General features: G+C 38.5%; 1 protein-coding gene across 8 annotated transcripts in view; it reads right to left on the reverse strand.

The window, feature by feature from the left end:
* The window catches only part of CNOT4 (CCR4-NOT transcription complex subunit 4), a 134,383-nt gene that overhangs the window by 64,814 nt on the left and 53,415 nt on the right, over positions 1-16,154 (reverse strand). For all 8 annotated transcript variants that reach the window (XM_060196638.1, XM_007526557.2, XM_007526554.2 and 5 more), the window contains exon 2: positions 8,495-8,760. In XM_060196638.1, coding sequence (XP_060052621.1) covers positions 8,495-8,668 — 174 coding nt within the window. In that variant the 5' untranslated portion in view covers positions 8,669-8,760. The remainder of the gene's footprint in view (positions 1-8,494; positions 8,761-16,154) is intronic.

A 16,154-nucleotide genomic window follows, 5' to 3' on the forward strand; every position in this document is an offset into this window, starting at 1 on the left:
CAGCCTGAATAAGAGTTGGAAAGTCAGCAGCTCTGGAAAGATAAACTCTGCCCCCTGAGGAGAAAGTTTCAGATTTTCAAACTTAAGATTGCAAGTTTGCTCTCTAGTATAGCGTGAGCTAGAGTGATGGGTTTGTGGTCCTGTCCCCCACCCCACCAACTGAGACTTGTATCAGTTATGTAATCTATATGCCTCAGTAAAATGGAAGTTGCAGTTCATTCCACTTACATGGGATAATGTAAGGTGATATGACTGCCCTACACATAAGTGTTGGATACCATGCTTTAAATATAATAATTAATTAGAAAAGTGAGACAAACTAACATACAATAAAATCAATATGGAGAGATTCCAGAAATGAGAATCAGCACTATCAAAATTAGGAAATAAGCCTATCAGAATACAAATGTGAGGGCCAACAGAAATAACGTTGAGAAAAATATCAGGCACAGTCACAGAAGTAAAGTACAGGATTTGGATGTATGAAGTCCATGGTTCAATCTTCAGCACTTTATGGAGCCAGAGTGTAATGGATGCTCTGGTCTGACTGTCTGTCTCTTTCTCCCCCCCATAAATTAAAATAAAAATAATAATAATGATAATGATGGTAATAATAATTTAAGTAGGAACAGGAAAGACTGGAGGGAGTTTGAGGCCACAGAGTACATATTACCAAGTGCAAAGACCTGAGCTCAAGCTGCCACCACCATCCCACTTGCTGAGGGGATGGGGGGACCTTCACCAACAGTGAAGCAGTGCTGCAGGTATCTTTTTCCCCTTCCTTTCCTCTGAATTTCTCTATCAAGAAAAAAAAAAAAAAGCAGGGGGTAAATTTTGAGGAGTGATGAATTTTTGGTGCAGGGATCCACACCCTGCAAAAAGAAAAAAGAAAGGCAGGCAGGAATGGAGAGAGGACCCAGATGTATGAATACTGGTAACAAAGTTATTTGGGACTATTTTGCCCTATGATGGAGCAAACGCTGTGATACCAGGCACCAAAAAATTAAAGATATTTTCACGTATAAGTAAAAACTAACAAAAATCTCCACATATGTGAAGAACTCAGATCAATGTTGAAAGCAATTAAAAATTGTGACACTTCCTTTATGTTCAGCTTCAACTAATAATCTCCAAAATCCTGTTCTGAAATATTCAAGCATAAATTAGTCAACCTACATAATGTAATCAAACATACCATTTAATTTCCACATAAAAAAAAAAAACTCAGTCTTCTATCTAACTGGTCCTAAGTTGACATATTTCACATTTACTTGCTAATGAGAGGGAGGCAGTTAAACATCTGATTCAGTAATTTGCCTGATTTTTGCATGACCTGACAACTTCAAACATTCTAGAGCCTCAATGTTTGCCAAGGATACACCATCCTACTCTCTAGAATTAGAAATTTACAGTGCTAATTTTCTTTTAAAAAGAACTTATTTCAACATGTTATTGCATTTTAAGGAACCAAATGGTTACAGAAACATCACAATAAATGAGTTCTTCAATCAGTGATGTAAACTTTCCTATTTAAATTTGTTAAGTGCTTCCTCTCAAACTTTCCTCTCCTCTCCACTCACTTTTTGTTCCTGTATTACTTCAAATACTTATACTCCTTAGTTACATGAAGTTATTTGGAACCATAAAGTCACAAATGTAAACTACAGAAACCAGTGAGACAGCTCACCTGGAAAGGCCTCTGCTTTGCCACGCATATGACCCAAAGTTATGCCCCAGCACAGCTCTGACAATACTATTATTACACCTCTGAAGTCAGTTAAGTCAGTTTCAGTGCTGTGGTATCTATCTACCCACCTTCGTACCTATCTACCTATTGTCCTTCCTTCCTATCTACCCAGATAGCTATCTACCTATATATCAGGGAAAGCTGACCCAGACTGGGGTTGCAATTAAATTACCTTTCCATACATTCACTAGAATTTTTCATTTGCACATAGAAAAGTAGTTTCTTCCCATGGGATTTCTGGAGTGTTTATCACTAAATTGCTTTAATAATGCTGGCCTTCACTAACATATATAAGGGGATAATAAACTCCTGGGTAGAGCGAGAGAAAGTGTGGTCCACCAGCCTACAACACGAACACAACTTGGGAATACACATTTGCAAACGTCCCTAACTGCTAGGTAGCCGTGGCTGAGTGGTTAAAGCGATGGACTAGAAATGTCCCTAACAACACAACCACAACACTCAAGCACTTCATCAGTGGATTCCTTTGCAGAATAAGATATCACTGCAGCCTGTTACTGAATTAGTTGGAGAACATGTGACACAAGCTGGCTACTAGGCATATATAATAGGACCCTGTATCAGTCCTCAACAGACTGGGGAAACTGAAGAGCCTACACAAACTTGGCTCTTCATCAGTGACACTCAGAGAAACACTGATCTGATTTTCCAGAACTCAGATTCTTCTGAAAACATGGGGGATATTTAACAAACACTCAAAGTTTGTTGGTGTTGTTTTATAATGACATTATCTGACATTGTAAAATTCTGCTTTAAAAAAAAAGATGGCAGAAAGTAATATAAAAGCAAAAACTGATAGAGAATGACCAATAGCAGAAATCAGGAAAGCGGGTGGTGGCGCACCTGGTTGAGCGCACGAGTTACAATGCATATGGACCCAGGTTCGAGTCACCAGTCCCCACCTGCAGGGGGAAAGTTTTGCGAGTGGTGAAGCAGGGCTGCAGGTGTCTGTCTGTCTGTCTGTCTGTCTCTCTCTCTCTCTCTCTCTCTCTATCCCCCGCTTCCCTCTCGATTTCTGGCTGTCTCTATCCAATAAATAAATAAAGGTAGTAAAAATATTTTTAAAAAAAATAAAAAGTAATCAGGAAAGCATTATCAGCTCTCATCAAATACATTACTGCTAGACCTCTATGTTAAGCTTACAGCACTTACACTAGTTATCTGCAGCGTCTCACTACATTACCCACAAGCACACTTCTACCAGGCTAAGACAGAAACACTACTGCAGCATAACTGCTACATAACAGACACTAGCATAGGAGAGCATCCGCACAAATGAGTTTACTGTGGATTACCTTCCAAACCACTCTTACTCTAGCATCTTAAGTTATAAATACTAACTTTTAATCTTAATATGTTTGTGCAGCTTCATCTGTTGTAAGAACTAAGTAAAATTTGACAAACACAGAGCATACTAATGTGACATAAACAACAAATATACAAAGTCATGCTAGCTGTCATTTGTTCCATTAAAGCATCGGAAAAGCATGACTTGCTCACCACTACAATTACTTGTTCACTATACAAGCCCAGTGACAAAAAATAAATAAATAAACTTAACAATGAGATGAAGAGGGGAGACAGAAGAGAGACAGCAGAGTGATTATGCAAGACTCTCATGCCTGAGGCTCCAAGGTCCCAGGTTCAATCCCAAGCCCTATCACAGCCAGGGCTGAGCAGTCCTCTGGCCAAGAAGCAACCAAAGATGGAGGCAGACTACATGAAGAAGCATAATCTGAGTAACTGCAGAAACTCTCACAGCTAACAATAGAAGCACTAAAAATGGAGAGACAGAAAAATACATCTGATCTACTTTTCTGACTATCACAAATGTTAAACTTGATTTTCTAGGAATACAACATTAAATGAAAGTTTATAAAAAGAAATAAATTAAGGGCATTATGAAGTGTTATATGTAAAATTACTGTTATATGGCCAGGTGGTGTGCATATACATTACTATGCATGTGGACCCTGGTGCCAGCCCGGCTCCCCACCTGCAGGGGGTGAAGCAGGTCTACAGGTTCTTTCTTTCTCTCTTCCTCCCTCCCCACCAACCCCTCTGAATTTCTCTCTGTCCTGTCAAATAAAATAGAAAGAAAAATAGGGGAAAATGGCCACCAGAATTAGCACATTCTTAGTGTCCCAGCCATAACCTTGGTGGCAATAATAATAAGAAATAAATAAATGAAATTAATGCTAAATAGCACATGTATAAAGAAGCATTTTAATGTGTCACAAATTTTAATAATTCTCTCATTGATAAAAATAATTAATTCACAGATTCAAGAAGTCCTATAAGACAGAAAAAAGAAATGCCTAAGTGAGCTCCAAATTTTGGATTTGGTTGATATTTCCACTATAGTCTAACAGTCTATTTCTGTGATAAGTGAACTTGTATTTGTTTTACATTCTGTACAAATTTATTTGTACAAAATTGTATGCATGCAAAATACACACATTTGCTAATCAAAATTTCCATTCCTTTCTCATCATCTAGTTCATCTGTCAATTTTGAAAATACAGAAGGAAATGCCCTCCATTATGAATTTCAATGGTTTTCCCCTGGTATTGCTATCAGTACACTTCATTCAAGCTCTGCTGTCAATTCATTACTTGGGAGTCTTATCAGTCTGAAAAATTCTTCTCTGCCCCTTTTAAAGTATGCTTCATCTTAAATTTGATCATGGCCAATATTAGTGCTAATATACTGTCTTGCTTATGATTTGCATTTGCCCATATGGGCAATCTTCTTATTATCTATTGGATAGAGACAAATTGAGAAGGGTGAAGAGAGAGAAGAGAAGAGAGGGGAGAGGGGAGAGTGACCTGCAGCATTTCTTCACTGCTTGTTTCCCCTCTGCAGGTGTAGGGTAGAGGCTTGAACCCATGTCTTTGAGCACTGTAACATGTATGTTCACCAGATGTGCCACTGCCTGGTACCCAGGCAATTTTTTAATTCCTACTCTCACTATGTCCCTATCCCAATGTTTAGTTGTCAGTTTTATAATGCTTATGGGGGAGGGGGTGGGGGTGGGGAAGAAAGAGCAATCTTCTGTTCCTTCCTCAACTTCTTCTCTCTAGAAATGACTCTACTGGCTCTTTTCAATAACTCTAGTGCATTTAATATCTAATCATTTTGTAGATGTTTATTATAGAGAGAGAACCACAGCATTGTTCTGATGCATGCAGTGTGGGGAATCAAACTCAGGATCTCAGACTTGACAATGCAACACTTTATACACTGATCCGCTTTCCAGGTTACAACATGTCTATCTCTGTCTCTGCTATCGCACGCTCTTGCGTGTGTGTGTGTGTGTGTGTGTGTGTGTGTGTGTGTGTGTGTGTGTGTGTGTGTGTGTGTGTGTGTGTGTGTGGTGTGTGGGTGTGTGCGCGCGTTTTTTCAAATGGGGGGGGATGGGGCAGTGACAGAGCAACACTCATGCAAGTCCAGTGCTTTACACACTGAACCTCCTAGACCACAACAGTTCATCTCCTAAGCATAAGAAGTCCTAAATTCCTCAGAGTGCTTTTATTATACTTTAAAACTTTAGCCTCCCCCGTGTGCTAAACCTGCTGTGCCGCCGGCCCCCTTGAGCCAAATTTATAATCAATCTTCCGAATAAATGGCATCTGGCTCTGCTGCATGGTATGATAGAGGTAGGTAAAAAATGTCAGCCTATATCTAAAACTGAGGGAGAACTATCTGTGGGGGTGAGGATGAGGACACAAACCTTTCGTGATGGGAATGGTTGAAAAAAAAAAAATACTATAAGCCATTACTCAATAAAAATTAAATAAACAAAATAAAATGATTAAAACAACAACAAAAAGGTGGCCTAAGGGTCTGAGTGTTAGCTCTTCTAGTAGAATGTGTGCCTTGGTAGGTGCAAAGACCCATATTTGTGCCCTGGCACTACATGGGAGGGGCACCATGAATGGTACCAAGGGAGTTCCAAGGATGGTGAAACGGTGTTGTGGTATCGTCCCTCTCTCTTAAATAAAGAATGAAAAACACAACCCAGGGAGGTCAATTCGTTTTATCATGCAAGCACAAGGCCATGGGCTCATTCTCCTGAGTTAAATAAAAATAACCCCCCCCTAAAAGTGAACGGAACTTGTAAGATGCTCCAATGCCAGAGTCAACCAACCACACAGATATTTTCCCTGAAATCTCAAACACCACTAATTTCTTTAATAGTAATCTCCTGAATGTTCTGAACTATGATTCTATCTTGAAATTGATTCCAAGGGACTTCTGTTCTAATTCCATGCTCTTTTGGGTTCACTCAGAAAGGCACCTCTTTATTGATAATCAGCTTTGCTAAAGTAAATTTGCTGGGCAGAAAACAGCTCATCTGGGTAAGGTAAGACATTTGCTATGTATGAAGCCCAAGTCTAAGTGCCAGCATCATGAGAGCACCATAAGCTCTGTCTTTCTCTTTTTCTCTGACCATATGAAGTTAAAAGAATGAAAAGATAGCCTGGCAGCTTTGAAATTGCCCGTGAGGCCCCAGAGCAAGAGGTAGGGAGGTAGGGAAGGAAGGAAGGAAGGAAGGAAGGAAGGAAGGAAGGAAGGAAGGAAGGAAGGAAGGAAGGAAGGAAGGAAGGAAGGAAGGAGGTTGTCAAGAAATTAAAGGGCTGGCATAGCTCCCCTGGACAGAGTACCAGTTTTGCCATGTATGCAACCTGGTTTGAGCCTACCCCACACTGCAAGCTTTGCTACAGTTGTGTCCTCCCTCCCTTCCCCTGCCCCCATCCAACTCCCCCCACTCAAAAAACAACCCAGAGCATTAAAGCCCTAGCAATAACAACACAGTGAGTTTGCTTTGCTTTTTATCTTATTAACTTTTCTATTATTTTCTACTTTGTATGGATCTGAAGTAATTCCGTTAATGTTTAAAACTGAAATTTTCTTTGCCATTTCCCCCATATAACTGAGTCTTCTAGTGACAATTTAATAACTGGACTTTTTGTTAAGACTATTTCATAACATATTACAGGGAATAAAAGAAAGATAAATTGCATGAAGTCAATCAAATTTCTATGCCTAAAGAGTTTTAGGCTAGCCAGAAGGTCACTTTCCACAAAGCAGTTCAGCATGGGCTCAGAGAGACAACATAATGGTTCTGCAAAAAGACATTCATGCCTGAGGCTTCAAAGTAACAGGTTCAATTCCTGAGCAGTGCTCTGGTTAAGTAATAAAAAGTAAAATTTTAAAAATTAAGGATTATATGCTTATGAAGTAGTTGGAAGCTAAATTTTCAAAGACAGATTAATGTTTAAATTCAACACTAGTAATTTAATATGGATTTTGATCAGCTATGGTATACTGTCTAAAAATATGTCAGTATAAATTGTAAAATATATATAGCTTGGCCACTAAATTCAAAGAAAACTGTACAATGCACTCTTCTGAGGGGAAAAAAAAACTATAATTCCTCCAATAAGAGAATTAAAAGATAAAATTTTTTAAATTATCAAAATTTCTAACGCATGCTTCTGTCTTCTCAAAATTTGGTGGTAATGAGCCTGAGAGCTTTTTGAAATAGAAAAGCAGAAAAGGGGAGTCGGGCAGTAGCGCAGCGGGTTAAGCGCAGGTGGCGCAAAGCACAAGGACCGGAGGAAGGATCCCGGTTTGAGCCCCTGGCTCCCCACCTGCAGGGGAGTCGCTTCACAGGGGGTGAAGCAGGTCTGCAGGTGTCTGTCTTTCTCTCCCCCTCTGTCTTCCCCTCCTCTCTCCATTTCTCCCTGTCCTATCCAACAACGATGACATCAATAATAACTACAACAATAAAACAACAAGGACAACAAAAGGGAATAAATAAATATAAAAAATTTAAAAAAAAAAAAAAAGAAAAGCAGAAAAGAAATTTTAAGTCATACAGACAATCTAAAGAGAAGGCAAGAAAGCATTAAGTGTAAGGTCACAAATAGTGACAAAATGCAAACGCAATAATCCTACTCAACCCAATAGGATGCTCACTGCTGTTTAACTGTTAAGCTTACTTATTCAGATAATAAAATCCAGAAATCATTTTTTAAAATTTTTTAACTTGATTTATTTATTTTATTTAGAGAAACTGATGGAGGAGATAGGGAGACAGAGACACAATGCTTCACCACTCATGAAGCTTTCTCCTTACAGGTGGGGACCAAAATTAAAGTATTCCTAATGTAATATCACCAAAAAAAAAATCTACTATAACAAGAAGAATAGAGCTCATATTCCAAACTGAACCCTACCATGTTATCTAACCTCTTTACTCCCACTCTCTTTAACAGCCAGCTCCACAGATCTAATTAATCGCCTCAGATAAGAAAACTAAAACCAGACTACCGAGCTGGTGGAGTGGCTCTGCCTGTGGACTCTGGGCTTCAGGTTCAAAGCCTGTCCTCCCCAGAAGCTGGTGGTTTCCTGGCTGGGGGAAAGAAAAGAAAAAAAAAAGAAAAGAAAAGAAAAGAAAAGAAAAGAAAAGAAAAGAAAAGAAAAGAAAAGAAAAGAAAAGAAAAGAAAAGAAAAGAAAAGAAAACTAAAACCAACTAGAGAGGTTAAGTGACTTCACCAAGGTCATATGATTAGTCAACATCAAAGGTAAAACTTGACCCTGACTCTAGGACAGTGGTTCTTTTGACTTTAAAGTATAATGCTATATACAATTCACATGTGTATTATTGGGAGGAATGGCTAGGCATGCAAAAAAAAAAAATCTTTGGCGTACTTTACCTTTCTACATGCAGGACAAAGCCCATTTTCATCAGTGCGAATTCGATGCCAACAAAATCGGCATATCTGGTAGCCACAGGTGCAAGGGAAAAAGTTGATATCATCTATCTCCAAGGGCTCCATGCAAAGAGGACATTCCACAGGGTCTTCCTTCACATCTGGACTGCGAGACATCTTCGCGTTTATTAAACAGCAGCAAAAGTTTATAATAACTTAAGGGAGAAGGAAGCTCAGCACTTGAAACTAAACTGGAGAATTTCAAAGACCTGCAGAAGAACAAACAAAACATACTCTTTAGTAAAAGGGATGGGGAAAAGAGCATTTTCAAAAACAAAGAAGTGTATCAAATAAAAATGTCATTAAACAGATCATGGTTTGTTAACATCTCTAGAGACTTCAGAACAGAACTGTGGTATAGTTTGCACATCAAAATAAAAAGACTGGCATTATTAATTTTTTTATTCGATAGGAAAATAAAAGAACTTAATTTTAATGCTAACCCAAAACTGATCATAGCACATTTCAGGGAAGTAATATAAAGAAACAGCTCCTGCCTTAAAGCACACTCCAAAGTGTGCATTTTTAAAAATATTTTACTTACTTGTTGCAGAAACAGAAATCAAGAAGGAAGGAAGAAGATGGGGAGAAAGAGACACCTGCAGCACTGCTTCACACACTGCCATACACAGGTTCCAGCGTTAATCACTGGCACCACCATATGCCAGAATTGAGCAGTGCTCTATTGTCTCCTGATCTCATGAAAATAAATCAATTTTTAAACTAAGGAAATAGACACCTTAAACAAAATTAAAGTATTCCTAATGGAATATCACCAAAAAAATCTACTAAAACAAGAAGAAAAATAGAGCTCATATTCCAAACCTAATTTTTTTCAGACAGAGACAGAGAAGGCAGAAAGTGAAAGAGACCACAGCATGAAAACTTCCTTCAGTGCAATGAGGGTGGGCTCAAGCTTGGGTCACACAAGCTCATTTTAAAATTGACTAATTGATCATTTTTAGGATATGGAGAGTTGAAATTTTCAATTACTGATATGTTACTGTTAAAAGGCTCAGTTGATAAATTGTTTTTCATTTAAAATTATAATATCCAAAATATTATTCAATTAAATATCTATCAAATAATGAAGGGTTTTACCCTCTACAACTTACATGAAAGAGGAAATAAATGCATGAGAGTCACTTTGAGGGGTGGGTAGTGGTGCACATGGTTGAACACACATGTCACAATGTACTAGGATCCAGGTTCAAAACGCCGGTCCCCACCAGCAGGGGAAAAGTTTTGAAAATGGTGAAACAGTACAGCAGGTGTCACTCTCTCTCCCTATCTCCCCCTATATTCTCAATTTCTGGCTATCTCTAATAAAGATAATAAAAAAAAATTAAAGGAAGAAAAAGAAATATGTAGTAAGTTCATTTATAATCAATCAAGAATCCCAGCTTGCAGATCCACTATTATATATATATATATATATATATATATATATATATGAAATACCCAGGTAAGCATGGAAGTCAGCATAATTTAGGTCATGACTGAGTTTCTGAAGTTCAAGCTTTAAATCAGAGCTGTGCATTGTTGTGGCTTAAAATAAACAAACAAACATAACCAGGTTAGAGATGATTTCTAAAGCTTACACCAATTTGAATTACCGCACCCCCTAAAAAAAACTGCACCTATAGAAAACATTGAGTTCAATGTAAGCTCCACCAACAAGACACTAAATAACTTGAAGGGTGTTGTGTCCACTGTCTGTGCAGCTGAACTTAAGATGGCATTTCTGTAACTACAGCTTCTCAGAGCTTCAGAAGTAACTTATAGAATGTTAGGAAGAAAATAATATGACAGGATTTATGAAAAAATCTTGGAAGACTTTCTAGAAAGTAAATTATTATAAAGATATGTTGAGAGTTTGCTTTTTGATTCTGTCTTTCAATTTAAAAAAAGTTTTTAAGGATGTGTAATTTACCATCTAGAGGGAAGAAAAGGTGCAAAACAGCAAACAATTCCTGGACTGCTAAAAAGCAAGTGCATTTTGTACACTCTAGCACCATGGAGAGAAGCCATAGAACCGCTGCCAAGTATAATTACACAAGTAGGAAAATGTAGGAGGCCGGATGCAGTAGACACTGGAATACATGTAGAGCTAACTCCCAGCTCATCACTCCTTTTTTTTTTTTAATTATATTTATTTATTTATTTTCCATTTGTTGCCCTTGTTGTTTTTCATTGTTGTAGTTATTGATGTCGTCGTTGTTGGATAGAACAGAGAGAAATGGAGAGAGGAGGGGAAGACAGAAAGGGGGAGAGAAAGACAGACACCTGCAGACCTGCTTCACCACTTGTGAAGCGACTCCCCTGCAGGTGGGGAGCCGGGGGCTCGAACCGGGATCCTTAGACCGGTCCTTGAGCTTTGCGCCACCTGCGCTTAACCGGCTGCACTACCGCCCGACTCCCCCAGCTCATCACTTCTACTTAATAGCTACACCACCTTGACTGTGTCACTCTAAAGCTTGAAGACTCAACTTTGTCAACTCTGAAAAATGAGAAGAAAATGGAATGGAATGCTAAGTACAGAAAATGCGATGGAGGTAAGTAAGAAAATGGAATGAATCTGGGGGCTGAGCAGTGAGTGGTGCACCTGGTTGAGAGCCCATGTTACACTGCTCCAGGAAGGACCCAGGTTCAAGCTGTTGGTCTTCACCTGCAGAAGGGAAAGTTTGCACAAAACGTGAAAACATCTTTGTAGGTCTCTGTCTCTCTCCATCTCTCTCCATCTCTCTCTTCCCCTCCCCCTTCTAGTCCTCCCCCTCTCTCTCCCTCCCTCTCTGTCTCTGTTGGTATGCTTCTAATTCTGCTTCTAAAACCCCTTCTGATTCATTGGTTTAATCCCCCCCTGCTTAACACTGTATTCTATTTACATAACCACTGTTAACTAAGCACCACCCTGCCTGCAGGGCATTGGTTTAATCCCCACTGGTTCATGATGTCTTTTTGCTCCGCTCCCTCTCCTAGTACACCCTGACTTGCACCAGTCTCTTTTAGCACCACCCTCTCTATGTCACATCCTGTTTCCACCCTACTTGGAGAGTATATATATAAGGACAGGATTGTGATTATAGTTTAGATGGCTTAGATTGTGCTGTGTTCCACATGAATAAAGAGATACTGCTTCCAGGCCCCACACCTATGGACATCTAATCTTTGACAAAGGGGCCCAGACTATTACATGGGGAAAGCAGAGTCTCTTCAACAAATGGTGTTGGAAACAATGGGTTGAAACATGCAGAAGAATGAAACTGAATCACTCTATTTCACCAAATACAAAAGTAAATTCCAAGTGGATCAAGGACTTGGATGTTAAACCACAAACTATCAAATACTTAGAGGAAAATATTGGCAGGACTCTTTTCTGCATAAATTTTAAAGACATTTTCAATGAAACGAATCCAGTAACAAAGAAGACTAAAGCAAGTATAAACCTATGGGACTACATCAAATTAAAAAGCTTCTTCACAGCAAAAGAAACCACTACCCAAACCAAAAGACCCCTCACAGAATGGGAGAAGATCTTTACATGCCATATATCAGACAAGAGTTTAATAACCAACATATATAAAGAGCTTGCTAGACTCAACAACAAGACAACAAATAACCCCATCCAAAAATGGGGGGAGGACCTGGACAGAAATATTCACCACAGAAGAGATCCAAAAGGCCGAGAAACACATGAAAAAATGCTCCAAGTCTCTGATTGTCAGAGAAATGCAAATCAAGACAACAATGAGATATCACTTCACTCCTGTGAGAATGTCATACAACAGATAAGGTAACAGCAGCAAATGCTGGAGAGGGTGTGGGGTCAAAGGAACCCTCCTGCACTGCTGGTGGGAATGTCAATTGGTCCAACCTCTGTGGAGAACAGTCTGGAGAACTCTCAGAAGGCTAGAAATGGACCTACCCTATGACCCTGCAATTCCTCTCCTAGGGATATATCCTAAGGAACCCAACACATCCATCCAAAAAGATCTGTGTACACATGTTCTTGGAAGCACAATTTGTAATAGCCAAAACCTGGAAGCAACCCAGGTATCCAACAACAGATGAGTGGCTGAGCAAGTTGTGGTCTATATACACAATGGAATACTACTCAGCTGTAAAAAATGGTGACTTCACCGTTTTCAGCCAATCTTGGATGGTCCTTGAAAAATTCATGTTAAGTGAAATAAGTCAGAAACAGAAGGATGAATACGGGATGATCTCACTCTCAGGCAGAAGGTGAAAAACAAGATCATAAAAGAAAACACAAGTAGAACCTGAAATGGAATTGGCATATTGCACCAAAGTAAAAGACTCTGGGGTGGGTGGGTGGGGAGAATACAGGTCCATGAAGGATGATAAATGACATAGTGGGGGTTGTATTGTTAAATGGGAAACTGGGGAATATTATGCATGTACAAACTATTGTATTTACTGTTGAATGTAAAACATTAATTCCCCAATAAAGAAATAGATTAAGTAAAAAAAAAAAAAAAAAAGAGAGAGATACTGCTTCCCAGCTCAGCCATGAGTCCCTAGTCATTTGTCTCCAGCCCAGGAAGCTAGCCTGGCATTTCTCCTCTTCTCTCTCATTATAAAACAAGTAAAAATAATTAAAAATTTAAAAAGAAATTTTCTATTCCCACTGAACTAAATTTTATGTAACAATAAATTGCTCCATGAACTTTCAGAATATGCTTTAAAATAAACTCACTACCCTTCAAACACACTGGTGCAAATTTTTTTAGGGAACAACTATAAGTCAACTTATAATTAAAATAATAGCTTTGTAAAAAGTTAAAAAAAAAAAAAAAAAAAAGCTTTTCTGAGCAGGGTTAGATGGCATAATGATTATGCAAAGTGCCTCTCATACCTGAAGTCTTGGGAGTCCCAGGTTCAAACCACCACACTACCATAAGCCAGAGTTCAGTAGTGCTCTGGTATTTAAAAAAAAAAAAAAAAACTTTTTTCAAAAATAACAATTGAAATGAAACAATAAGGTTTACAAAAGTGTAATATATAGTAATGAAAATGTTATTAAGTGAAAAGGGGAAGTTCCAGCAATGTTTATGATTCTTAAAGTCACAGCTGCATATTTGTGGTATGTGCTTAAAAAAATGAGCTGTCATGTAAAAAACTATTCCGGCATCACTAAAACTTATCATAGTAGTTACACAAAATAAAATCATATAGTCAAAAGCACAACTAGAAAACCCTTCAACAAAATTGTTTTACTAATGTTGATTTATTGTAGGTAGAGGCAGAGAAGAAGAGATGGAGAGAGAGAGAGTGCAAGATAGCACAGCACTGGAGCTCCCTTCAGTGTGTGGGGCCTGGGAGAAATCCTGAGTCACAGATATGCCAGAGCAGCGCACTATTCGACTGTGGTCTTCCGCCAATCCCAGAGTATTACACACATAAGGCTTTATGTTTAGAACTTGTGTGTGTGTGTGTGTGTGTGTGTGTGTGTGTGTGTGTGTGTGTGTGTGTGTGTGTGTGTGTGTGTGACTATACTCTTAAAATCTTATAACAGCATAAAGCATTGTCTCATCAATCTTAAGACATCTTGAATTAAAAAAATAATAATAATAAAATACTAAATCAGGAGTCAGGCAGTAGCATAGTGGGTTAAGCACAGGTGGCCCAAAGCACAAGGACTGGTGTTAAGGATCCCAGCTCGAGCCCCAGCTCCCCACCTGCAGGGGAGTCACTTCACAAGCGGTGAAGCAGGTCTGCAGGTGTCTATCTTTCTCCCCCTCTGTCTTCCCCTCGTCTCTCCATTTCTCTCTGTCCTATCCAACAACAACAACAATAATACAAAAAAGGGCAACAAAAGGGGATAAATATTTTAAATTAAAAAAAAAAATACTAAGTCACAATATATAACCGGTTTCTCCAGGAAGTTAAATAAGCATTGCACTTAAGCTGATAAGTGTATACCAATGTTTACAACAGCATCCATCACTCAATAACGCCAAAGGTGGAAACAACAGAATGTGTCCATCAACAGGTAAATACTGAATGTATAAACAAAATGTAGTGTGCTCATACAACAGAGCATTAGTCACAAAAGGAATCAAACTCTGATACACACTACAATATACGTGAACTCTCAAAACATAACAGGTGAAAAAAATCACAAAGATACTTTGTGACGCCATATATAATAACTCATGGATAGTAAAATAAAGAATACCAGAGACTGAAGGGGTGAGAGGACAGAAATACTATTTAATGGGTACAGAGTTTAAAATGCTAGAAGTTTTAGAAAGTGAAAGTATTAAAGGTTACACGTTGTATATACACTTTATACCACTGAATTGCACACTTACAATATTTACAGTGGTGATTTTATGCTACATGTTCCACCACACTTTAAAAATCCTGTAATAAGGCAGGGGTAGGTAGCATAATGGTTATGCAAAGAGACTCTCATGCCTGAAGCGCCAAAGTCCCAGGTTCAATCCCCTGTACCACCATAAGCCAGAGCTGAGCGGTGCTCTGGTTTTAATAAAAAAAATAAAATAAAATAAAAGTATTGTAATAATTGGGCCAGGTGTTAGCACACTTGGTTAAGCACACATGTTAGCACGCACATGGACCGGGGTTCAAGCCCCTGGTACCTACCTGCAGGGAGAAGCTTCACAAGTGAAGCAGTACTGCATGTGTGGCATCTCTCTGTCTTCCTCTCTATCTCCATTCCCTCTCAATTTCTCTCTGTCCTATCAAGTAAAAGAATGAATAAACAATGAAAGTGAAATTTTAAAATCTTAGTGATTTTGAAGGGGAAAAAAGAGTTTAGCTGTTTTAATCTTTTAAAATATTTTGCAAATATAGCAGATGAATTTGTGGTGAATAAAATGTGTGTATGATGCAATTCAACTAAATAGTTACATAGATTGCACTCCTGAATACATTGCACACCCAAAATTAAACACTGTAATTATACATAATGGAAGGCTATTTATAGATATGAAATACACACTCTGAGTAGGATCTAGAATTCCATTTTTAAGTTTCCATTTTAAAAAGTTATCACTTACAAAAATTTGTGACATAAACACAATGCCACACACCTTCTATTTTACTTATTTAATGTTTTATAACTATAAGATTCTTGTTTAATGGTCTCTTCTCACTACAATAAAGCTTTAAGGGCAGAGAAGTTACCTAGTTTATCATGTTTAAAGTGATATGCAAAGCAGCTACCTGGCTGCAAGTGCTCATGCATTTGGTCAATGAATAATGAATAAAAGGAATGAATTATTTGTTATGTGTCAGTTGTTACTGATCACTCTCTTCAAATGTAGGAGACATAGGAGATGTCAGTTGTTTTTATATTGGCATGTATCTCACAAAGTACGTTACACATATATAGGCTACATAAAGGCATAAAAAAGAAGATGTGGGGCCAGGCGGTGGCACACCTGGCTAAGCACATACGTTACAGTGCACAAAGACCCAGGGTCAAGTCCCTGATCCCCACCTGTAGGGAGAATGCTTCACGAGTGGTGAAAACAGTGTCACAGGTGTCTCTCTGTCTCTCTCCCTCTCATCTCCTCCTCCCCTCTCAATTTCTATCTCTATCCAATAATAAATA

Source organism: Erinaceus europaeus, chromosome 8 (genome assembly GCF_950295315.1).
Source record: "Erinaceus europaeus chromosome 8, mEriEur2.1, whole genome shotgun sequence".
NCBI classification, from domain to species: Eukaryota; Metazoa; Chordata; class Mammalia; order Eulipotyphla; family Erinaceidae; genus Erinaceus; species Erinaceus europaeus.